At 40.9% G+C, this 26,783-nt stretch overlaps 1 protein-coding gene across 3 annotated transcripts in view; it reads right to left on the bottom strand.

Annotated features, from left to right (window-relative positions):
* Positions 1-26,783, bottom strand: part of dhrsx (dehydrogenase/reductase (SDR family) X-linked) — a 71,610-nt gene that overhangs the window by 7,120 nt on the left and 37,707 nt on the right. For all 3 annotated transcript variants that reach the window (XM_035393384.1, XM_035393385.1, XM_035393382.1), the window contains exons 4-6: positions 13,787-13,888; positions 9,292-9,499; positions 3,763-3,970 (exon numbers count right to left, since the gene is read on the bottom strand). In XM_035393384.1, coding sequence (XP_035249275.1) covers positions 3,763-3,970; positions 9,292-9,499; positions 13,787-13,888 — 518 coding nt within the window. The remainder of the gene's footprint in view (positions 1-3,762; positions 3,971-9,291; positions 9,500-13,786; positions 13,889-26,783) is intronic.

Raw genomic sequence — 26,783 nt, 5'->3', positions numbered from 1 at the left:
GACAGACAGAATGAGAGAGAGAGAGAGAGAGAAAGCGCATGAGAGAGAAAGAGAGTAAGAGAGATTTTCCAAATTTTTGTGGACTAACTTAAGATAGACAGGTGATGAGTGTCGTACAATATCTTCATTAAAGTAAAATCCATGCCTGTTTTAGCCCTTCTCAAATGTGACATTATTTTTCTGCTGCTGGCTATGTGTATGATGTGCTCAAATAACACACACAATGCATCTGCATTGGGTACAGAAGCAGGTGCCATTGGGATGAGTGGGGGGGGGGGGGGGGCTTGGCTCCCTGAGGAGCACTTGTCATTCTGAACAGAGGACACAAACTGACTGGCTGTCATTCAAATCGCCGTCCCCTCTGACACTTGGAGGTGACCGTACAGCCCAGGGACTCAAATGCCCAGCATTAAAATGCACTAGTGGCTACAGGTACCACTGTACATGGGGATTCAATATGAACCATGCTCTGTTAACAAAGCCTAAGAACCAACACCTGGGAGTAGTACTGCTCTCTCCTTGCTTGCCCACTGGCTTTAACTGCTCTAAACAATTTTGAAAGCGCGAACGTTCAGCTCCCCGAGCTTGTCTACTCCCACGTCCAATTCCAGCTTTGAAGGACGACAGAAACATTTTTAGGTGGGAGGCTCTTTTCTATCACACCTCTGTCAGGAGTGGTCACGGTCCTCGCACCACGATGCATTCATCTCACAGACAGCACGTCACTGCCAAAGCAGAGCAGAGCTCCACGCTGCCAAATTCACCACAGAGACTCAAAGCACGGGCTGGGGAAATCATTCTAATGAGGTACTTTACAGGAGTTGTTTCAGTACGGGTTTCCTGATGGCAGGAGAACAAGTAAACGCTGCATATGTAAAATGGAGGCAATGCAGGAAGCTGTGATTTACACATTTGTGTACAGCAGGCATGTAGATAGCCTGATGCAGTCAGTGTCAGTCAGGTGTGAGACTAAATGTGATGTGCAGTATATTCTGCATATGAACTGAGAATGCATGGAGTTGTAGTGTTGTAATTTCTACATGGTGAAACCAAAATGTATAAAATACCCATAAATAAAAGCTGACAATGTGCACTTTAACCACATCTGAATTGGTTGAGAAATCTAAAATTATGGTGTACAGAGCCAAATCAAAAATACATATATGTCTTTGCCTCAAACATTATGAGGCTCACTGTACATTTGAGTTTGCACTTGAGTTTGAGTATGCTCCTGTTGTGCACACAAACAACCACATTATAGCTACAGATATTTCAAAGAGTGTTATATTTTCCATTTAAAGAGTGTCATTTAAAAGCCAGTAATTAGCTCATCAGTCATGGTGCAGGGGCATGCTGGGAAATTTGTAAGATGTTACATTATCATTTAATACATTTGGTGCATGTCTGGAATGCAAGTTAATATGCCTGCTCTTTTCTTACATCATCTCTTTATGGCTCTTTATGGGTTCAAGCAAGAAGACAGGTTATTAATGCTGTATTTAAAGAGGCAGAGCAAAAGCTCAAAGGTTCCCAAAGCAACTGCCCGCAAAGCAAATCACACCAAAACAGACCCACACTGAACTGAACCGATTTAAACATTAAGAGCCAGTGGTCATGCATTTAATATATGCAGCACATGCTTATAACCTTCAAAAATATATATTTCACAGCATCACACTGCTGAAAATGGACTGTTTATTGCCTTTTATAAAAGGAAACTTCTGGTAATTGCCAAACTGTCAAATACATGCATGTCAATATGTAAAAAATAAATCAATTTTTGAAAAATAAATTAAATTTTTGAAAAACGAAACCTCACAGGCATTAAAATGATTTTGACGCTTGCAAAAAAATAAAAGATAAAAATGCACACGGGGCCTGTTTTTAAATGATAGAGAAATACTATAAGATGAATTAACATAAAAATAAGCAGCAGGAAAAGACCTGCCTTGACAGATTAACCATTTCCCTTTTTGAGTATCATGCGTACAGCTTGAAGACCCATAAATGACTTCCCCCAGTGATCTGATCAGCACGTTTCAAAGAAGTTCTGTGCTTTGACTGAATACAGGCCCCACTACGAAAGGTTTGGTCCATTATCACCTACTTTAATCTTTCTGAACCAATCACAGTGTTCATACTCAAATGAGATGTCACAGCGCAAAGAAAAAAAAGTCCACTCAATTTGCATTTATGCAAAAGTCGGCACTGCAGTGAAATATAGAAATGCAATATAGCTTGGAAACAAAAGTCATGTACACATGACACATTGTGCATTTTAATGCAATGATAAGCCAAGAAATTGTAATTGTTCATCCACAAGAGAGACATGGTTAACATGCAACTGGGCTGGATATGTACTGCAAGCATTCACAGCAACTGCATTCCATGAAAAAAGCATGTTTAAAGTGTAAAGACCCTATGCAGTCAAATTAATCATTTTCAGCATTATAAATAAAGAACCAAACAAAATAAATACTATTATATTGGGCACTTGCTTATTCTGTTGAGATTTTGAATCCTTTATTTAAATATTGAAAGCAACTAAGTTCTAATTCTGGCCACTGCCTGAGGATTAGGTATGTCATCGCAGACCTGGTTTATGAAATCATCAAAAAGGCAATTTACATAAAATGTTTTTTCCCCCCACCATCAGCAGGGAAGGAAAACCGGATCATTGTATGCGTATATTAATATGCCTGATTGATGCTTCTCCAGTACTCAGTGTAGCATAGGAACATTATGACTTGTTGTATAAGAGGCTGCATGGGAGTGTCAGAAATGAATAGTAATGTAAAGATAAAATATAGCTGTGCAGTGAGATGGAGTTTCTCAGACGGAAATAAATGGCTAAGTTAGCTCTCTAACGCTGTACTGTGCCAATACAGGGCGGGTAGGTTTAAAAAGATGTTATGGTTTGACATGGAAATGTAACGGAAGGCTTAAAGACAAATTTACTATCCATATATCAATCGCTTGCTAACCTAGATAAACAACTACCCAGACAGCTAACAAAAGGCTGAGGTTGCTGTCCGGAGGCAGCAAAGTTCCTATCACAGAGATTGACCAGTGATAAGAAACCTGCTGTATTTATTATTTGTAAGTAAAGGTCTGGTCACAGGGACAGGATCTTTAAGTATAGTGCAATATCTCCATTATTATGGACTTTGCGCATCTAGTGCCTTTCACAACCTTAAGGTGTCATGCATTGACACAATGTCCCTATGACTTCACTGGAACCAGTGGACTTCACATTGGTATTCTGATTGGTTCAGAAGGAAGGCTTCCCTCTACTGGCATGAGCGTCCCTTCCATTAGCAATCTACTACTCCCAGGGAGTCTGTCAGCCATGCTCAGCTTCAGCTTACACTCAGTGAGGACAATCTGGTTCAAGCCAAAGAGAGAAACATCAGGGGCAGTTTCCCCAGGTACACAGGTGTCACTTCCCTCTACATGAGGACGCTGCACCAACAACAGGTGTTGGGGTAAATAGCAGTAGTAGTAGTAGTAATAATAACAACAACAGCCATCGTCATTGTCATCATCATCATCATTATCATCATTATCATCATCATCATAAACATCAACATCACCCTCATAAGCTATAATAAACAGCTGTTGTGACTATAAACGAAAACTCTCAAATCTGCAGGGAAATGAAGGTAATGATGTTATGTTCTTATAACCTCAGACAAATCACACTTTATTTTTGCTCCCGACTCGAATGGACAGAAGAAACACCCCCCTCAGGCGGCAGCGTACCCTAAAGAGCAGCCAGGCCACGGGCTGCTTGGCCAGCTGAGCGGGGCTGCACAGGTTCTGGTACAGGTCTGTGTTCACCATGCCTGGGTCCACCGCGTTGGCAGTCACAGGGAGCCCACCGGAGGTCAGCCTCTGCTGAAGGTAGTAGGTAAACAGAACCAGCGCCAGCTTACTCTGTGAATAAGCCCCATGAGAACAGTAACACAACCTGAAAGAGAGAGAGAGAGAGATAAGCTTTACTTCTTTAATAATAATAATAATGGAAGATGCACCGATACTCTTTCCTTACTAATACCAATATTTTTTCTTTAAAGTGAAATATGCAGTTTTGCACGAGGTTGTGTAAAAATGCATTACACATAGTATTACAGCTCTACCCATTATGCCACCACTGTTGCTTGCCTTGCTACATTTTCCCCACCAAGTTTTAGCAAACAGGCCAAACATTTTCACTGGAAAAAGCATCAGCGGAAGTGAGGCACCAAGAGGCTAAGAAACCATTGTGGATTTATAACATGTAGGAAAGATAATAATAAATCATATCCACCAGGAGGCGACGCCAGTGTCACAACAATTTCTCTGTCTTCAAACCCAGAACACCCACGAATGATGATGAGACAGAGAATTGAGAGGACTTTGATTTCTCTCTGCGAGAGCCTTCTTTCACAGGTGTGAGGTGCAGCTGTATCAGTCTCAGGCATACACATGAGCTAAAGCAGTGTAGGAGTCGCATGCACCGGCTACAGTGTTAGGCTGGGAACACACCTGAACTGTACTGCGCTGCACATACGTGAAGTGGTTGCATCTCTAGCGGCACTGCTCACATACAATACTTGTCTGCTTACTGTTCGTCTGACTGGAGGCTTAAAAGGCATATCCACTAGGGGGCAGATCAGGGCTTCTCTTCAAATGATTCCGCCATACGTCCCAGCTTCGTAGCATGAGTCACATCACTAGGTATGAAATGTATACTGCTCCTGCGGTTTACGCGGGTATTGCACCTTGTAGATGCATAGCCTTCATTTTTGAGAATGTGCACAAAGAACTCTCTGAAAGACTGCAGGATACACACGACACCAACCTTGAGTATGCATCGGCATGGTTTAAATAATTTAAAATGCATGATTTAAAATGTTTCCAGCCTTAGAGTCTCATCCACATGTCTGAGCTACAGCTGTGTCGAAGTCATCCACACAGCTGAGCTACAGCCGTGTTATAAAGCTACACAGAGGGTTCATCAAGTCTAACAAGTTTAACAATGAGACTCCGCCACAATGTACGCTGTACGGACATGTTCTCCTGACTGCACTTTGTTGATGAAAACGGATCAATTGATTAATGAATCGTTTCGTTTTTTTAGGCAAGGACACACCAGCGGTTTGAAGGGTTTTCTGGCATCGGCTTTTTAATTTCTTGGGGTGACAGTGAGCCCAGATGGCACTGTTTTTAATCTATGAGAGAAAGCTGTCAGTCACTGTCGACACAGCCAGGGCACGGCGTAATGGGCTCAATACGGCGGCTCTCTCTGTGTGGCCTCTGCCTGCAGCAGCTATTAATTCTCATCTACGCAGCCAGTTTCTTCTGCCAAATGCCTGTGTGTGAGAGAGAGAATGTGTCTGTGTGTGTGAGAGAGAGAATTTGTACATGAGTGTGGGCATGTATTTGCATGTGTGTATTTGTATATGTTTAAGCGTATGTAGAAGGGCATGCATGGACATGTCTGCACGTAAGTATGCTTATGCTTGTATGTATACTGTGCAATGTGCATAATTGTTTTAATGTTTACAGTAAGTGTGCCATTAGCAGAAACTGGAAATACAGGGGCTATAACAAAATATTAAAATTTTGCAACTTTACAGTACATGGGAAAATATACACCGCTGTGAAATACATATTTCATTATATTTTTAAAAAAGAGAACATAATTACACTACATTCCATTTCTGTAAGGGAGTGTGTGAGCGCATGTGTGTGCCTGCGGGCTTGTACTGTATGTGTATGTATGTGTATCTGTACATGTCTGCACTTGTATGCAATGTGGATAATGTGTATGTGTGAGAGTGTGTGTGTGTGTGTGTGTGTTCATATGGCTCACTCTGGGAGTGCTGCCGGTGTTTCTCTCCCTAATGCTAACAGGTGTTCTCCCTGGAACACTGTCACAAGGCATTCACAGAATATCACAAAGACGTGTGATTATCGCAGATTAACAACAGACCCAGACAACTGGGGCTCGGCACCGTTCGTTCGAGCAGATTATTAGAGCGGCGCGCTCCTGCCCCTCTCTCACACTCCGCCCGCCAGCGGTGTGCGACATGACTCATCACAAGGGGAAAGTGAGACTTTCATCTCCTCTCAATTGGATTGGTGCACGTGTCACGCCAACCGTGTCTGCCTCGACGCCCTGTATGAGGGGGTTCTCTCAGCGCACTGGGAAAGCCATTGATGTGGACCAATCAATGTCAGACATTTCTCAACAGTTTTCTACCCTCATGATGGAAACAAAAGGAAAAAGACTAGTTTGCGGAAACCGTATTGAATCCCATGTCTGTGGCCCTCATGACTAATTTGCGATGCTGTAAAGGTAAACTCTTAATTTCGATTCCAGAATTTCACGGATGATTTCTCATACTGCTTTGAACACATGGTGTCCAGGATCATAATAGAGATACAAGATATAGTCCGCGGAGACAGCCAAGCGGCTTTTCAATGAAAGTAATTAAAACACAAAGACGCATTCACTAATTGCAAAAGAGGTAATGCAAACGCTCCAGAGGTGGAAACAAAGCATGTGACTCTTGGGCAATCTCACACTGAATTACCTACAGAGCACCGAAACACATCTGGTTCTGTGAAAGGAGTCCCTCACCGCGTTACACCGTCTCTCCTGTGAGTTTCCTTTTCTCTCACCATCCTAACATCAGACACGTGGCAGCTTCAGGCCCAGATTCTCCATTTCAAATGAGCGCATAAGAAACCGCAGACATGGGATCTGCACTCCCACTGCAATGAGGACAGAGGACAGAGGAACTACATCTGGGAACCGGTTCCATCCGAGCAACTCTGTGCTTTTTCAACAGCAGTCTATATAAATATGCACGCCTGCAGTACAAGACCTCAGCAACATCCACGAGCTCAGCGAGAAGGAGCGTACTTGCGATTTTCAAATAAACGTGGCTGTGCACTGAATACATTTCCATGAAACAGTATTGTTTAATCTGTGTTGTGAGAGTTAGAGACGGCTACAGATGACATGCAAAAGCAGAGAGAATCTTATTACAAAGCAGGATTGCAATGCTAGAAGAGAAATATAAAGTGGTGGCTGATGCCATTTTTCGGTGATATCGTGATCTGTGATATTGGTGTCTGACTGTGGAATACTGTAGATAGGAGTGTGAATAAGCAACAGTGAACGATGGATGCATTTTTGCAAGATAAAGGCAACACGAGCGAGCAAACTGAGTGAATAGTACTCAGACACTAAGACACAGATAAAGGCACCTTCAAAATCATACCAAAAGCTCTAACAAATCAGTACCAATAGCTTTTATTCAAAACTATCCTTTCTAAATATCTTTTACGATTTCAAATCTGATTTAAAAAGGGGGTTGGGCCACTGCTTTGATGTCAAGGTACATCCAATTCAATCATTATTTTTTAATGTAAGCTGGTAACTGATCAATATGCTAATTATAAATGACAGCAATTAAATTCTAGGTGGCATTACAAAAATCAGATCATTCTAACATACACCACTTCCATAACACTGAATGGTAAATAGCTCCTAATGTGTGAAATATCCTCTTAAAACAAATTGCTTCATATTTTCATGTCAGCAAAGGGCACTGTTTTGCAATAAGATGGCCTTCTTGTCTGAGGAATGCATAGGCCGACTCTTACAGGCAAACATAGCAAACCGCATGGCCATTCCAATAGAGGGAACTGCAGTGAGAAAACCCACATCTTTGCCATTACATGCACCAGAGAGACAGAAGTACTGCAATGCACACAACAACCCACAGAAGCAGCGAAACACAGCCTGCTGCCCGGCCAGAAAAGATGGAAGTGTTTAGGCTGCTGGGAGATGCTATGCTGTGCCCCACTTGGGCGGGGCCTTGCTCAGGCTTCTAAAAAAACATTTGGATTCTGAGAGCACAACCCAGCTGCTTCACACGGGAATCCTCTCTCGAGTGGAAGCGATTAAAGACGATGACGTGAGCCCAAGTGACATGAATAGCAGTTTGCACTCCAGCCATCATTTGATCCATTTCCGTACGTCTGAAATACGAACGCAATGAAGCATACCAATGTGTTACAGCAGCATAAGGCTTCTGAGGGACACCAGCCCGCCAGCCAGCTGTTGATGGGAAAACGCTGTCGAGTAAATCACTCGCTCTCGCAATGGAATCAACTGCATGCCATGGGTGAGACTTGCTGAGACTCTACACTGCACTTTACCCTCTGCTCCATGGATACTGCAATGGAGCGTAATGCAAAAACCACATTGTGCCTGTCTCTGAATAAAGTAGCTATTTCAGAACTGGGGACATGTGGAAAACAGGCATATATCCAGTGGCTACGTAGATGAGAAAGAACAGGATCTATATATTGGAATTTCTTTATTTTTTAAATGTATTTCATCGACATGGGTGTGTTAACAATAAAGAAAGTAGCTTTTTTTGCCAGTTACCTATGAAAAAAATGTAAAAATGTAAGCAATGAAAACGACTTCCATATTGAAATGACACAGTGAGCTGGCAAACCAATTTCAAACAGAGTGGTCAGTGGAGGTTCTTTGGTGCACAGTGGTTGGCTGAACGGAGAGCTCACTTCAGTAATCTCCTTGCCACTTCCTGTTTGCCTGAGGAAGATGTGCTGCGGTTTTGCAGATGTCTCCAGAGACCGATATTAACAGTCCAAAGCTGATGCACAATGGCAGTGTGCAAATCTAGTGGTAATTGATAGCAGCTGTTAATCAGGCCTTCCTTTCAAGATTGTTTTTGTTCAAAGGGAAATCCACCCGTACTCCCCGCAACGCACGGAGCTTCCTGCTCAGAATGAAGTGATGTCTCCTAATGAGAAGACGGCACAAACTGCAGGAAATAAATCTACCTAGAATGTCAGGAAAATAAATAAACAAACAAAAAAATTGTTTGCTGTGCTTGAGGAAATTAACGGTTTGGAAAATAACATGCCATGTTCTCACATCTATTGGAGCCACTTGGACCAACAGAACAGCTTGTTGTTATTAATTTTTATTCCTGAAGTCTAAAATTGCCCTTGGCCTTGCTTTGTATCCAGATACTTTCCATTAATTCTTAGCCATCTAACCCCTTAATTACACTACAGGGCTTTCCATGCCCAAAGACAGAGCAGGCAGAATTTCAGGACCATTATTACAGTAATTTTACTAGCAGAATGCCACATCAAACATGGACGCTTAGCTCTGCAGCTCTTCTGCCAGTGACCAAGCAAGCTATATTACCCAGCAAAATGTAAAGAAGTCTTTTCTTGACAGCGAAAGCCTCTCACCTGCCCTGAAGGTCATCCAAGTTGATCACACCCCCGTAGTGTGTGGCTGAACAGACGGTGACTATTCGGGCACAGGAGTCCGCAGTGCCGGATTTCTTCAGGGTGTCCAGGAGGAGGTTGGTGAGCAGAAAGTGGCCCAGGAAGTTCAGGCCAAAGTGCAGCTCGAAGCCATCCTCTGTCTTTCTCTCAGGAACAAGCATGACGCCAGCTGAGACAGGAAGCACATGACGGGCAGGAAGTGAGCACCAACTTATCTTATCTGGCCTGTCCAGATTCTAAAAGAAAATTTACTGAAAGCAGATAAAGTTTTGAAAACCATCTTATGAGTCCCCCTTTCAGACTTCTGGTCTCTTAATCATCAAACAATCCACAAAGAAAGGATGCAAAGATTACATTGAGTTTTCAGGCAGTTAGATGGTACATACAGTACATACATTTATCTCACTTCCTGTGAAAACAACGATTTCTATCTGATTTGTTCCTGAGCAGTCCATGAGACCATGCAGAAGCACACCATTCCCAGCATGCCTTCCTATGACAGCCATTTTGAATTTAGTTCTCCCCTGAGGCAGGGATTAGATTAGAAGATGCTGAAACCCCTGAGTCTTCAAGTATTGAAAGAATGAGTTGTAAATTTTTAATGGATAGCAAACCAACCAGACAATGTCACATACCCGTGATATGCGAGTATATTCACACTGTTGTGTTCATTTTAAACTGCAGTTCAACTGCACACTCAATGCCCTTGGCAATATAACAGCCACAGGAAGACTCACGTTATCCAAACACCTGGAAATAGTTGATGTATGAAGTATGATTTGTGCTACACATGTGCATTTAATTTAGGATTATTCAGTGGGTGCAACCAGCAACTGAATCTTTGAAAAAAATGTACCCGAAGACCATTATGTTGCCTTTACAGGGCCAGCATTAACTGAGTGGCCTATAAAAATACAATCTCACATAGTAAGAGCAAAATAATGAAAAGACAAAGCAAATCATACATGATTTTGAACTTTATAGAAAAAAGATGAAACCGAGAAATAGCTGCAGTAGTAAGCCACAGCACCAGACCATTGGAGCACTAGCGCAGAAATCTAATTAATTAAATTTAAATCAGTATACAGTATTGAGTAATGTAGCCTACGTTCACATATCTGTTTAATGAAGAAAAAAAATGCACCACATTTAAAAAAAAAACATTTCTAATTTCAAATAATAACTATCTGTGTTTCTTCACATTTAAACTACCCCACCAACTGTTGCATAATTTCAACAAAAACACAGTACCTAATAAAAGAAAATGTAAGCTGAACAGAAAAAACCTACCACTAAAAATCGACTTGACAGCACTGGAAGTAGGATGATGAGGTGCCAATCATCCCAGCCCATCAAAGAAAAAACGAGCTTGTAAATTACTCCTTGCAGCATTTCCATCGTAAAAAATTTCTTGCTTAATCTTAATGTAAATATACATGTAAAAATACAGGCTACTGTACCTGAAAAATTTGACAGCCATTTGAAAGAGCGATCAAATTTTTATGATTGTTATGTAATGTGTAAAATGAATGAATGCTTTTTAAAAAGAGGAAACATACAAAGATTCATTAAACTCACTGCAATGCACAGATGAGTGCTAAGGTGCCTGTCACTGAGGGAGCAGTACTGCTTGATTGCCATTGATGGAAATGGCCTTTCAAATTAATAGGTCAATAGAAAAAACTGGTTAAAGCCTTGTTTGCACAAGTAAGAGCTGCTTCATAGGATTTGTTTGACACAATGCATCAAGGAGTGCACTAGGAATTCAACTTTATAGTTTTGTTTCAAAATGCAGTTCTCCATTTTGAAACAGATTCGTTTCTCTTCAGATCTAGTCTTTAAATGACTTCCCAGTGAGCTCTGAAGTAGATCGACATTGAAAGGACTGCACAAAACATATTCGAATCATGCGCAAATCAAGTCACTGAAATCGCTACTAATGTTGCATGTGGTGAATGTTACGGTTCCTTTCAAGGACAAAAACCATTTGACCCTAAAAGGATTATTTCACGGATTTGTTCAACAGTTCCTTCACTGCTCTCGTTCAGACTCACGTGAACGAGAACCAGAGTCATGCAGCGAGTGATTCTGACTTCTGAAGCTCCATTACTGCCTGCAGTTCCTAACAAACGAGAATGAGTCACGCAGTGACTGGTTCCGACTTCAAACTCTCGGTCACCGACTTGTTTCTTTGTGAATGAGAACAAGAGTCATGCAGTGACTGGAAACTCTTGGTGGCTGAAAAGAGAACACAACTCGGCCGTGCATGCCCATTGTCACACTGGTTCAGTGAAAAATTACTCAGAAATAATTCACCTACAGTCCTTGGTAGGATAATTCCTAGAGTAGCATACACGTTGTTACGCTTTTCAGATATGTTTTCGCATCATTTAGCCTACAATTAAAAATAAAAATATCTCTGTTTTCATGCCATTTCTTAATGTAGGATTTACTGTAAGTTTGCAAATAGGGGGCACAAGTTACATAATAATTTGCAATCACCAATGGGTTGATGATAACAATATAATCTATCAGCTATTTTATTAAAAGAGCACAATATTTAGCAGTGTGAGACAATTTATAATGAATGTGAAGCTTTAAGCAGTTGGTACAGAATCCATTGGGAAATGCAATCTGAAAACATACAGCCTACTCTTTTGTTCATGTTTTATTTAGGCTACATTAAACCATGCAATCAAAGAGCTGGGCTACACTGCAAGCCAACTGCTTTTAATTTTACTCAGGTATGTTTTCCTCATTGCAAATATTTAATTTTCAATTTAAAAGCAAGTTTTTCCAAGCTCACCTTTAATACAAAATTCAATTTTCATTTAAAACCGAGACAACCAAGGTTAATGTTCAAAATGTCAGGACAAAACAATCAGGGGAGCTGGCAACATTTAAAAATAACTGCAATCCCCTTGGAATGCTGTCATTTATTAATAAACTTTCCTACTGATGCAGAGTAATTTCCAATTATTTAAATAATGTGAAAGATTATCATTTGGCTTTTGCTTTTAGCAGAAATCTGGTTGGTGTAATCAGGATTACTCTGCTGTTTCCTCTTAATACAGGATGTGGGCAGCCAAGTGTTGCTTTTAATCACTTTGCACAAGGATTTGATTCAATCATACAACATGTTTGGCCTTGCCTGCGAATTTGCAAATACAAGAAAAAAACATTTAAAAAACAAAAACATTTTGGCAATTTGAAAAAAAATTGAATGTAATTTGCAGTGAAAAGTAATAATTTCTCTAATTTTGTCTTTAGCTCTTTAGATTTTATCGGCAGATTCTGAGAGCCAGCTGTAAAGATTATACCATAAAGCTGTTGGTAGTGAATAAAAAAAAAAAATAGAAACACCAATGTCACATCTCTTAAGAGGGTGCTGAGCCTTCATGTTTCAGGTTGAACATTCTGTCAAGGGAAATTTAGTCACTCAGTCCTGGAGCATGCACTTCTGTCCATGGTGGCCGGTTATGTCTTTTGGTCGGTGTTCTATGCTAACACTTTAGGTACACAAAACATCATGAAGTTGAGCTGTCTTGGTCACTGTACAGAGCCGAGCAATCACTCACCGCGCTTTCAAAAAGTCTTCCCAGAATTAGCTATAAATAAGCAACAAATGAGACATCAGTGAAGCTAGCCTCTGCTTTGCATATTATTGCCAATTCAGGAATTACAGCAAAGGATCGGTATACAAGCGCTGACTGCAGGAGGAAATGTGAGAGGCTTCAGAAAGGTGTAAACGTGGCTTGAATGTCTAACCTGCAGTAGCAACGCAGCTGCATTACTATTTCATACACTGCAGCATTTACGCACAAGCTTTCGACAGAAAACTGAAAATCAGCGTGACCTTTCCCAGTCATTAGGTGCTCAACGGCATGGAACAAACACCCTTGTCTTCAGCACCCATCAGCTGGGTGCAATATCAGTGATTGAAAAGGCTGCAGCACACATGCATTATTTATACAGACACCTTGCTGAGGTACAGGAAATGCATTCTGACACCCCCTCAATGTCCAAAAGCCCGAGAACTGTCTCATCTCATCACAGTTACCATTTAACATACGTAACTCCTCTAGAAGCCCAGAGCATCACAATGTGCTTAATTTCCTTATACCACAGGTTATTAAACAGAAATCTAAACTCCATAATTCATGCCTGCTCACAGTAAACTGTCTAGAAATGAGGAGTCTGATAAAAATGATAAAACTATCATTGCTTTAACATTCAACTAAATGATAGGTCTGTACTGTAACTGCAGCACTGGAGATCCCCGGTACAAGTTGATATAGGAACAACACAGATGTACCCGATGATTCAAAATCTGTTGAGAGAAATGAGTGCAATGCAACCAAAACAGGGTCTTCATCTGCACCCGACTATTGAGGTTAATGATGGTTAGTCGATCATATAAATTATGCATTGTGAAGAAGACAATTCTGTCACTTACCATTGTTTACAAGAACATGCAGTGGAAGGCCTCGGTCTTTAAAGTTGTGCACAAACTGACGGACAGATTTCAGGGATGCCAAGTCGATGTATTGAAACTCCACTGTGAAAGGAAATAAATGGCAAAAAACATAAAAATCTGCATGCAATTATTACATTTTCTCATTTCCATTTTTCCCTCATATTAAAATATTACTGCTGCTACACCGATGACTTGCATATGACTAGTTATAATCAAGCAGGGTAGGCAAACTGAAATAAAGTGCAAGGAATGATTGGCATATACTCAAACATTTTTAAGAGCCATCTGGCACAGCTGGCTGTATTAACGCCTGGAAAGCAGAGTCTTGGAATAGTAAAGTATGATATCTGGTTAAGGATGAACTCAAATGCTAAATTTCTTTATTCATCTGTATTTGGACGGTGCACCTTACGCCACCATAAAACATTAATGAAGGCCAAGCAGAACTCTGAGTTCACTTCACGTGCAACCATAGGGAGTCACTAGTGCACCAACAAAATGCATCTTTCCCTGGGAAATGTTACAACCTATTACAAATTACGTGCTGCCCGGTGGTGTTGCCGACCACAGTGAGCCCTGGCATGGTCTGTGAGGGACACTAACCCCCGAGGGCCTACGCATTGGAACAGTGTGATAGTGGCATGAGCCACCCAGCAGCCCTGCTCTTCCACTTTTAACAAAAGATAAAAATCCTCCGACTCTTCAGTCTCTAAGCTTCCCTCATGATTAAAACCATGATCAGTTAAAAGGTTTACGGGATGCTTTCCGCTCGCACAAGTGACTCGTAAAGCCAAACACCAGCTGACATATAAATCAGATATGGCTCTGTTGTCCACTGTCAGAAAGTCCGTTCTAATTTGGCCTATCAATCACTGACTCTGTTACGATGCTATTCATAGCTTATTGAGTAAAATTAGAGGTGCTGCCTTTGACAAAGAGTGAAGCCATCCAAACTCAAATCGTGGGTGTGTTTGGGGGTGAAGGGAAGGTGGGGGATGCACGTGCAAGTGAGACTATCTGTAATATCGAGATCAGTTTTTACATGCTAGAACTTATCCGAAATTCATTATGAATTCCACATGTCCATATTAACATCATTTATTACTCGCAGGTCCTCAGAGTGTTGGCATCATTGCCTTCTTACATTATCAGCAAATTTGTAACAGGATTATTTCAAAAAGCTATTTCTGAGTGGTTAATAACATCAAAGCACACAGTGCCTCCCCGTTAATCTCATTTAAAACTGGGCGTCCATACAAATGAATACATCTGTCGTGGTTTAACTGAAGACATGAGGATGCACTCTGAAACTCCATGCCACTCCCTTGGTAGAGCATTAGTAGTAATTTCAAGCATTAGTAGTCACCCTTTCCAGTTACAAGACAATGGGCTAGTCGCATAGACACAGATTGAGCCTAGTTCTTAAACTAAATTCAATTGTGAATTGAGATTTTCCATACAAAACTAAATTTAGTCCAGGATTAAGCTTAACCTCTGTCTGTGAAAGCAGCCCTAAATCAGATGGCCAGTTTTATATTGTTTGTGGAGATAGTGGTTAAAGAATTTGACCAGGACAATGGGGCTAACATCCCTTTCGTAAAGATCTTTAGTGACCCAAGTCAGTCAAGGCCTCGGTTCAGAAGGATGGCATTATAAAGCACAGTGCCCATCACTACCCTTTGAAGTAATTAGGATTTATTCAGTCTGGACATAAGACCGGCTCCTGCTGGCTCACCAACAACACATCCAGCAACCAGGCAGCCTCTTATGGAACTGTGTCTAGCTTAACAACAAGTATCAAGTACCTGTTTCACAATATGGTGAAGTAGCTGAGGGTAAAAAACTTTCTAAATGTATACAGAAAGAGTTGGATAATGTGGTGTAAAAATATAACAGTCCATCTACATAAGGTTTGTGAGGAGACTGCCACAGAACAGAATGACAAGGGACATCAAAACCATATTTCAACCCTACAGTAAATGCAACAGATGTCATCCGTGAGTTCATATATATGCATGGCCAAAAGTATGTGGATACCTCTTCTAGTGGGTTTGGCTACTTCAGCCACACCCATTGCTAACAGGTGCATATCAAGCATATAGCCATGCAATCTCCATAGACAAACATTGACAGTAGAATGAGTCATACGGAAGAGCTCAGTGACTTTCAATGTGGCACTGTCATAGGATGCCACCGTTCCAAGAAGTCAAATTTCTGCCCTGCTGGAGCTGAACTGTTTGTCGGGAGCTTCATGAAATGAGTTTCCGTGGCTGAGCAGCTGCACACAAGCCCAAGATCACCATGCGCAATGCCAAGTATTGGCTGCAGTGGTATACAGCACACTGCCATTTGACTCTGGTGTAGTGGAAATGCATTGTCTGGAGGGATGAATCACGCTTCACTACCTGGCAGTCTGATGGACAAATTTGGGTTTCGTAAATGCCAGGAGAACGCTACCTGTCCGAATGCATAGTGCTAACTGTAAAGTTTGGTGGAGGAAAAATAATGCTCTGGGGCTATTTTTCAAGGTTTGGGTTAGGCCCCTTAGTTTCAGTGAAGAGAAATCTTAATTCTACAGCATACAATGACATTCTAGAGCAATGTACTGTATGCTTCCAACTATGTGGCAGCAGATTGGGGAAGGCCCTTTCCTGATTCAGCATGACAATGCCCCCATGCACAAAGTAAGGTTTACCGAGTTTGGTGTGAAAGAACATGACTGGCCTGCACCGAGCCCTGACCTCAATCCCATCAAAGACCTTTGGGATGCCCAACATCAGTGCCCGACCTCACTAATGCGGTTGTTGCTGAATGGAAGTGAATCCCCGCAGCCATGTTCCAAAATCTAGTGGAAAGCCTTCCCAGCTGAGTGAAGGCTGTTACAGCAGCAAAGGGGGACCGAATCAGTACTCCCATGATCAGATCCCATTCTCCACGCCTGGACTAGATGACTTGAATCAGATACAAATCTAAAATGAACTATGTTTGTTATAGCATCAGTTTTTAAATGTGCACTGCTCTGATCAGACATCTGCTCCACTGTTTTGGGATTTGTGTATGTATGGTACTTGGATATCTGCTTGTTTGTACATGTCTGTATTTTTAATTAGCGTGTTTTCTGCAAGACAGCACTGATGTGTCATATTCAGCCTTTTTGTTGTTACATCATTGTAAGAGAGACCTCACTGTCAAATGACTTTGTTAAAGAATGGTTAAGTAGATGAAGCTTTCATTATCAGTGTTACTGTATTCTCCTTAGTCAGTCATTTTCCATAACAGCCTTGTAAATCCCTGAACAAATGCATCACTCAAGAAAGTGAAGAATAAGAGCATGAGCATGGGGTGGGGGGGGGGGGGGGGGGGGGGGGCACGCACAAGAGGCTGGAAAAGAAACTGTGTGAGAGAAAACAGGTGAGGTGATCACCTAAACCATAGCACAGGCATCCATACCACACAGGCTCACATAGGGGAAAATGCAGGGGCCATTTTATGTGTCCTGGCCATGAGTGTACCAACATTAGGCCTACTGGAATTGGATTTGCACTGCTTCAGACCTGATTAGGACAAATTATGTCTGTATAACAATACACCTTCTGATGGCCTTTACGAGTGTCTCTGTGAATCAGTGACGGTGATGGGGCGTTTCATTTTTATGTGTACAGAATTTTAATGAGGGTTAGAAAACAGCGCACATTATCACAGGAATACTGTTCCGCTGAGCGATGTACACAGGTGTGAAAATCAAGTTTACTGCCTTGCCAAAAAGGAGGCATGACCCTCCTAAAGTTCCCCTGTCCCCTCCGGTACAGCCGCTCGCATGACTTACTGAGGGCATCATGTACCCTCAAGCCTCTCTTTTATTCTCATTCTGTTAGTGTGTGACAGCTCACCAATCACTCTCACGTCCTACTGAACCATCAAGGCATAAGGCACATTACAGTAAGTACCAGAAACATGTCTTTATCATTTGGGAGAAAAACCAATGGTGGTTTATGGCTTTCATTTAAAGCAACCCAACTGTTTAATCTCAGTTAATGTCAACATTTACTAGCAGTCTGTTCAGCCCGCCTACATGACCTACTTATGTCAAAAATGCTGTTGACAATAGGGTGGATAATCACGAGGCACTGGCTTACCAGACATCCTTATCAGGAGTGACTTCTGTAGTTCAGATATGTTTTCTATCGAAAAGGTGAAATTTTACTCACTGCAGTTTAAGGTTTAAATGCTTGTCTTGAGGGTACAGCTACTGTACCCCACTGAGGAGTCGAGTTTCCTGACCACTGCTCAACACTGCTATCAAATGAGAGTGCAGTACAGCCTGCTTTGTGTGCACGGTACAGGAAGGTGAACCACCATTACCCCCTGGGGTCTCAAAAAAAAAAAAACATCCATCCCCGATGCACCGCACTTACGGTGTAACACTCCAGAGTCACAAAGGCATTTAAGGTCAGCACAGCAGCGATTATGGAAATCATCTTCAGAAAGGCAAGCTGACCTTCAGACCTGACCCCCTGCAGTCTTCAGCCAGCCTCCTGATAAAAATTCAGCAGAGGAGAGGTTCCCACCAATCACTGCTGAGCGGTCCATAGGACCAACTGCTTTTCTGCTAGCAGCGTAAGACATAAGCCTAAATGTACACTGTGATTATACACACACAGGGGAAAAAAACTACTAAAACAAACCAAGACTCAAAGTATGTTCTCTCGTTTTTCAGACATAGGTTTGGTTTTAATAAATTCAATTTCAACTTGCTATTAACTGTATAATGCTGATAATGAGGATGAATTTGATTTAATAATGCTAAACATTGCTTAAGCTATTAATTACAATGGTAAGGCTGTGCCTATTCAGCAAGTCCTCTTTAATCTCGCGGTGAACAATTACATAGCTAAACATTAAATCTTTCACTGTCCAATTCTTCAGTTTGCATTATGCTAATGAAAAGTGTACAATAGACTGCACACTGTAGACAGCAGGCTTCATTGGCCTCTGGTCACAAATTAACCTTGAAGAATCTTTACACAGCAGACCTTAACAGATCCCTGAGGGGATGCACTGAGTAAGTGAGCTGCTTTAGACAAGCCCACAAAAGACACCTCTGCTCTGCTGCAGACCTGCCCCCTTTACCTAATGGGGGGGGTTACCTCATCTGTAGAGGTAACAGGGATCACCAAGCACGCCTGCAGCCTGCGGTTTCTTGAGTGACATAAACAGTGTCAATCCTGGTGCTCTGTAGTCTGCTCCTCCTCGCAGGATAACAGCAGAGATGAGAGCAAACTCCCATTACAGGCAGTGGCATGTCTGGGGCAGCTCTTTAACCACAGGGAGATAATGTTAAGCCTGCACTCTTGAGAAGCTGTCTGGCATTTATTAGCAGATAAGCAGCAGGACGTGCGGCGCGGCCAGGGGGGGAGAAGTGGCCTGCATTGTGTGGAGGGCTCTTCTCATTTGTGCGCGTACGCATCATTCGTTTTTTACAGGCTCCTCAAGGGCTGGGTCATGTGCTCCTGTGACTGTATTATACCCTGACAGCACAACATCTGCAGCATGTGGACCCCAACCCTGATCCTGGAGATATACAGTACAAGATCTTCTGGCTTTAGTTGTTACTCAACAATTAATTAATAAATTTAAAACAATTTTAAAAAGTTTATTACACCAGGTTTTCTCCTGGCATGAAAAGGGTCTTTGGAGCTCTCCATCACAGGGCTAGCTCTTGAAACTGCATGTAGGGTCATGCCATATTGTTACTGTAGCACCGAACTATCCTAAATTGGCTCCTAATAACAGTCTAGGTCTAAAATGCTTGGCAAAATTGCAATTTATTTGCAAGTATAAAACTGAACAATACAAACACCTTAGAAAACATAGAGAAGGCTGCTATGTTGTGATCTCCCTCTTTCCCTGTTTATCTGTGAACATAAAAGTTGTGCATAAAGCAGCTATAAGATAAACTGATTAATCCAAAATGCCATCCAGGTAACATTTTGGATAAAGTATGGAGTCACCTGCTCCTTCATTTTGAGTCATTTGCCACAGAAACACATTCTTGGGTTTATATGCAGCCTTGAAGAGGAGACTCTACTCCAAATTTTCTGCAAAATATGCTCATTTAAGTAATAACTCTCACCAAACCGTGTATTTGAGGAAAAAAAGGCTCACTGCCCACATCTGATTTGACAAAAATTATGTTTCTGTGGAAACAAAACATTGTAAACTCCATCAACAAAGAGAGAACATTCCCTAATGATAAGGATTCAAATATAATAAAAGCTGCCATCATTGATTACAGAACACAACGGCATTTCATCAGCATGTGTTTTCTCCCAGCACAGAGCTTCACAGTCCCAATTAGTGGGTGGCAACGCCAACCAGCCAAGCGTCCCTGCACGTGATAGTCTCGCCCACAGAACCCATGAGCATGCTGTCTGCTTTCCATGTCTCTCTCTCTCTCTCTCTCTCTCTCTCTAGTTGCCACATTTATGGTGAAAACATAAACCAGCAAGCCGTCAAATGGCCAAAGAAAAATGGAGAAAGAATGATGTTGGTGAGTATGACCATCAGTAAAACATAGGCCTAAATAAATAACACCCACCAAGCTGACAGGCCATGGAGATAATTCAGCCATGAGGGAAAAAGAAGGAGAGGGAGAGAGGGCGTTTTTTTGAAGGGCTTCTGCCCAAAACTACATTTCATTCAGATGCTCCCCTCATTAAAACTTAATGAAAATCATTTAAGAGATGAGAGGAGGAACAATTTCAAAGGGGAGGAGGAGAATGAGATGGGGATGGGGATGGGGAAAGATGGAGAGAGAGAAAAAATCTGAGAAATATTCGCCCTTTCACCCTTGATAGAAAACTTGGAGCAGTGCGTAGTAGACCATTGAGAAGCAGCTGCAAGGCCCCAGCAGTTCCATCTCATCAGGGAGCACTACAGAGGACCGTCCCTAAACCAGAATGTGTTACTTAACTCAAATGTGTTACACAGATGAATGACAGTTAAAACACACTCAAGATCTAGAGTCAATCAACTCGACCAAGCATTTATTTTTACAGCTCAAACTTTGCTTTGTTCTTTATTTTCAATACAGGTGGCCAACGGAGTCACTAAATCTTAAAGAATTAAATTCTAAAAAAACAAAAAAACAAAAAAAAAAAACTATGGAGTATATGGAAGGTGGACTAGTTGAGGACATACAGGCAATCCTCAATTCAGATATTCTGGTAACAGGAGGGCAATACCTGGTAATTTCCCAGTAATCCCAAAAGATTTTTGGAAAAAACAATTTCAGGATGTAAATGGTAGCGCATCTGCATTTGACTGACAGGTGAAATCAGCAAATGATTCACATGCATTTGGGCTACCCAAATCCTCACCCACTAACTCTGATCCAAGATTCACACGTGGGGTTCCAACCCACCACTCTTTATAAGCACCTAGAAACATATGACAGTAAAGATATTGAAATTTAAAAAGGATGTGACATTTAACATTGACTCTGACATTGACCCCTTGTTTTCTTGACTGATCACTAAGACCAGTTCTGAAAAATGGATTCATCTACCCCCTTTTCAATTTATGTCTCCCTTGTGGCACAGGCCCAACTGCAGATTCGTACATGTCACCATGTCATCTTGACTGGAGTAATGTTATTGCAACTACTTCTGAGGATCTCCCACCCAGAAGCCACCTGGAAATGAATCATCTCCACACTCAAAACCAGGACCATGGACCAGATGCTTGTTATACTCAGCAGGAACCAAGATGGCCTCCCCGCATCACCCAAAGGCTGATCAGGCCACTGTTTCCTTGACGAAAGGTATTTAACCTGAATTGTCTCAGTACATTCCCAGCTGTAGGAATGGACACTGTGTAAAATATGATAATTGTGTATGTTGTTCACGATAAAAAAAGTGCTCAACACCAGTAAGGTCTGCTAAATGGCAGTAACTGTAATTTTCTGTTATTCCCTCATATTCTTTTTCAACAAAGTGTTTCATTATTAATTCAATCCTTGTCATGCTGTACTGACAGTTTGATTTGAAATAAGGTAATTCAGTGCATCATTAAAAAATAAATTTAAACTCACTGCAACATTAAACAGCCTGACTTGAAATTATGTACAAAATGCAAGACGGTTAGATTCCATAGACACCCTCTTCTCTGTTTTTATATCATTTCTTGCTGACGATGGAGCAAATTATATTAATACATGAATAAAATGTAACCAAGCAGTCAAATGAATGCTTACTTGCATTTAACAAGTACGAGTTATTTTAATAAATCTAAATACATAGTTTTTGGTGCATTGCCTACATGCATAAAAACAGCTTTGGGGCATGCTATAATCAGTTCAAATGAGAAACGCAATAAGCAAACAACATCCAGCTGCAGTAAGTAACTTTAGTCCCCTAGAACAGCACTGTCTCCCACAATACTTTCCAGAAGACAGTGCTGTTATGACTGCCTCAGATGACTGCACTAAATAACATGTTATTTCCCCATCTAGAAAACACAGTGTACAGAAAAGGCAATCAAAAGCTACTATATTCACCTCACTTGACCCACCTTTTACCTGACTCTAAAATTCCCTAAATATTTACTTGGTGATTAAAAATACAACTTTTTTGAGCATTAAACACTCAGCACTTTACTTTAACATTTACATTTAAAATATCCCCCTCAACTAATCCAATAATTAGCTATACAATACCTCATACATTTACTTGACCAACATCTTTACTTGGTTCCAAAACGCTCAGTACGTTTAATTACAGTATACTGTGTGCACACATACTGTGTCCCCAGCCTCAGTCTTGCTTGATCTAATATCCTACAGAATACTATCTACAGGACCTTGCTTGAACTTATCACTTAACTATGCGATTAATCCCCATACTGACTAAATCACAGACATTTAAAACTTTTCAGTTGATATGGGAGATTTTGGTACAGGATTTAAGTTTAAGGAGAAGTGAACAATGTGTTAGGTTGGCTGTTTGACCTTTGCATATTTTAAGATTGCAGTAAGACCATCTTACTTGATCTCTGTACAAACTTACTGCAACACACAATCCTTAACCCAATTAAGCAACTGTTTAGTTTTTTACACAACACTACATGCTGGACACTCAGTGAAAGAAAAACCTGAAAGCAGAAGAGATGAAAATTCCTGAGAGCTCAAAATAACTCAGCAGTACACAATGCAGCATTATTACAGAATCACTGTACCAATAAAAAGCTCCACAAAGGAGTGCAGAAGACCACAGCAGTCCTAGTGCAGTCAGAAACCACAGAGCCGCTCGTAGGTATCGGTCTAAATGATGTGCGTGCTGTGAGCAGAATTCAATGAGACATGCTCCCAGGCTAGTGCATTAATCACATCAAATGTACTGTAAACCTTGCTGGACTTAGATGTGATTACATGTTTTGTAAAATATTTCATTTGGTAAATTAAGAAGCAAAAAAATAAAAATAATAATTAATTAATTTCAGCTACCAGCATGTAGCTGAAATTAGACAGAATAGACAGAATTTACAAAATAGCATAAAACAACTGGACATCGACAGATAGCTAGCTTGTAAGATTTAAGACCTGTGCTGGTCCTTGCCCATTGCCACTGTCCTTATTAGGTATGTTCAAAAACTGTGAATATTCTGTAGCTTTTCTTTTTCTGATTTAGGCAAATAACTTCAGAGATATATTTTTGCAGGTTCCAAACTTTCACTCAACTGGGAAGGGGATTTGAATGGTGTGTCATAATTCTTCACGGATAAAAGGAAAGGAAGCTTAGTTCTTTGGATCTTCAGCTGTTATATAAAATGCAAATTTTAACACTTCAACTGGCCTCATTCCAACAGGAAGCACAGAGCCTCATCAGAGTGACATTACAAATTTTACAGACCTACTCTTTTTTTTTCTTACAAGTCAAATGGAGTTACTTGTTATATTTGAATAAATGAACTTGGAAACATTTTTAGACACATTTAAAGCAGGCTTTCACAGGTCTTCATTACAAATTTAAGAAAGCCACTTTGTAGCATTCATATCGCCTTCACTTCAAACAGAACTGACTGCAGTCTTCTCAGAAATGAATCCCCACCACCACTGAAGAAAAACGGTACAATGCCTTAGAGGGAATTGCTAAATACCGTTTTGGAAAACGGAAGGCACATAAAATGCATTTTTCCTGCAATCCAGCTTCAAAGGGGATGCCGGCGCTTTATTACGGCGCCAGACAGTGTGGTAATGAGCGCCTGGTAACCATGGTGCCAGCTGGGAGTGATGGCAGAAGCCGCTTTCCGTCTGAAGCAGGAGTAGACATCTTATTTCCTAACCTTGAAATACAGATGTCTCATTGCATTATCCCTTCCCTCCAGCTAGCGTCTGTACCCTGCTTCTGAGAGGACAGTCATGCATCACCAAACTGGACTGTCCCTCCCTCCATCACAGGGCAGACTGATGCTCTTTAAAAGAAAGCAAAAAACAAACCAAGATGTAGAACATTATATCATGACAAGGGCACCATGACCAAGGTTAGTGCTTGTGGGGGTAGGAGTGTGGGTGGGGGCGGGCAGTCCTGCACACTGTCTGAGCAAGGACACAAACAGGCCCAGAGTAGATGTTGAGTCATTTATGAAAATAGTGCATTTCAATGCCAGGGATGATCACAAGGAGGAAAATGGCAGGGTAGCAAAGGGGTGTTTCAGTCATTAAAGTATCTCCTACTGTGCATGCTGTTAACCACACACACACACACACAGTAATAAATAAGTACATTTAAAAATAGAAGATTACCTAGCTAAATCTCCAGGGACCCTTTTATTCTTACTGTAAAAAGGATTCCGGTGAACATGAAGAACTTGCTTCCGAAACCTAACACAAATCATTTGAGGGAAGACTCATTTAACTCATTTTAAATTTTCGATGGAGAAGATATAACTTCATATATTTCAGAACCTAAAAAGCCATTAACTTGGGGAACATCTTGTAGTAATAATATATAAGTATTTGTAGTAATAAAGTGAATTCCGGGACAAAAGATACAGTATTGCTAATACCAGTAAATCAGAGAGAGAGAGAGAGAGAGAGAAATTACTATTATTTACCTTTACCTAAACTGATAGTGTTCACTGAGGACCCAATTTTCCATGTGTGCCATGTGATCTTTAATGACTGCAGTGAATGAGATCCCACACCTTAACATCTCGTCTGGCGGACAGCACCTCCTACAGCACAGTGCACCCCGCAATGGAGCACTGGGTTTCCATTGGGCCCTGAAGGCAGAGGCTCCACACAAGCCTACCAACACCATTCAGTCAGCAATTCAACTTCACAAGGAGGTCTTACATCCAAGTACTAAACAAGTCCAAGCCAGCTAAGCTCCATCAGTCTGACATGACTGGGCTATAGGCTAGTATGGCCGCTGGTTGTACATCTGGCATCATATGCGCTCAAACAGCCAACTAATCTCTGACTGACAAGTAGTACAATCTTCCCTGTGCTATGCTTTAACTTCCATATTTCCTTATGTTAATGTGCAGCAAACTGTCCTACTGGTTTAGTGAGAACAGCCTGCATTCCTCAGGCGTTTAAAATCATTTGAGCAGTTGGAAGTCTCATAAAAAACCTTCTTATGAAATTTGGTATTGCTGCAGATTTCTCAACAAGCCGTAAATGTTCATTTTAAAATGTATAGTTTCTAGGGTGTACACTGCAAACAGAAATAAGCCTTTTTTCCACACTAAAACATGCTACATGTCTGTGTATCGCACCAAAACCTCTCCTGCACTCCTGTTTGAATGCATTCAATGAACATATTCTGCATTCACAGTCACATTAACATAATTCTCCATTTGCCTTTCAAATGCTTAAAAATTCTTTGTCAGGTGAAAAGATGAACTTGAATGTCAACTGTATATAGCATACTTGCCAACCTTGGGATCTGATAAATTTTACAAAGTGGGGCATCTGAGGGTCCTCTGCCAGAAAAAAAAAAAAGTTTTTGTTTCCTGCATACTGGTGATTTTAAGCATGAAAATAACAAAATAATAAGGCCACTGCAACAGTATTTTGATGTTAATTTTCATTTATAAATGTACGTTTCAACAAAAATCCAATTTACGAATAACCATCTAAATTTTACAATCCATCTTAATATACAGTTGAAATATGGTGAATTATAGCATAGTCTGGATGAATACTCAATTCTGGCCAGCTGGAAGGTGGGCATTAAAAACTGATAACTGCACACCTATGGCACACTTCATATGCTGGCTACAATATAGCTATGTATCTAGCCTCCCCTGGCATTGAAACCAGTGGTCTCACATGATGTCACGTCACTATTGGATTAAAAAAATAAAATAATATCAATTAGTGATTGCAGAAAGTGAAATGTATGATAAAGAAAACATATTTTACATAGAATATCTTAACATAAACGCTGAGCTAGCTTAGCAGTTTGTATACAGTATGTGTATGTGTATATAATATGAACTGTGTATGCATACCGTATTTATTAAACTTTGCAAGTGTCCATCTTGTTAGGCTGTTAGCTTGCATCTCATCACATAGGAACTTGAAGGAATACAGCTTCGCTATGATTTTGCTATGACAGTGTAGCAGCAGTTTTCAAGCAAACGGACTAGAGTGACAAGCCATTTTGAACCACGATTAAACTGAATGTTAACACTAAGTTACAGGAGTAACAGCAAACCTAGTATTACACTGGCTTGTTACTTAACTAGAACGATAGGGGCTACCTTTTAAATGGAAATACTGAACTTGACGGAAAAATGCTTGACAGAAAAATCAATGTGGCAGATTTCCCAAAACGCACTCCCCTTTCATTTGAAACGTTCCATAAGAAAGGGAAATTCTTCTTTCTAGGATGTTTCAAATTTACACGGGTTTCTCTTTCTTTGAACCCTCCATTTGTCTCTCCTTCAAATCAATCACTCAGGATAGCAG

The sequence above is a fragment of the Anguilla anguilla genome, chromosome 15 (assembly GCF_013347855.1).
Source record: "Anguilla anguilla isolate fAngAng1 chromosome 15, fAngAng1.pri, whole genome shotgun sequence".
NCBI lineage: Eukaryota > Metazoa > Chordata > Actinopteri > Anguilliformes > Anguillidae > Anguilla > Anguilla anguilla.
Note: the sequence above shows the minus strand (reverse complement) of the source record. Positions and strands in the feature narration are given on the sequence as shown.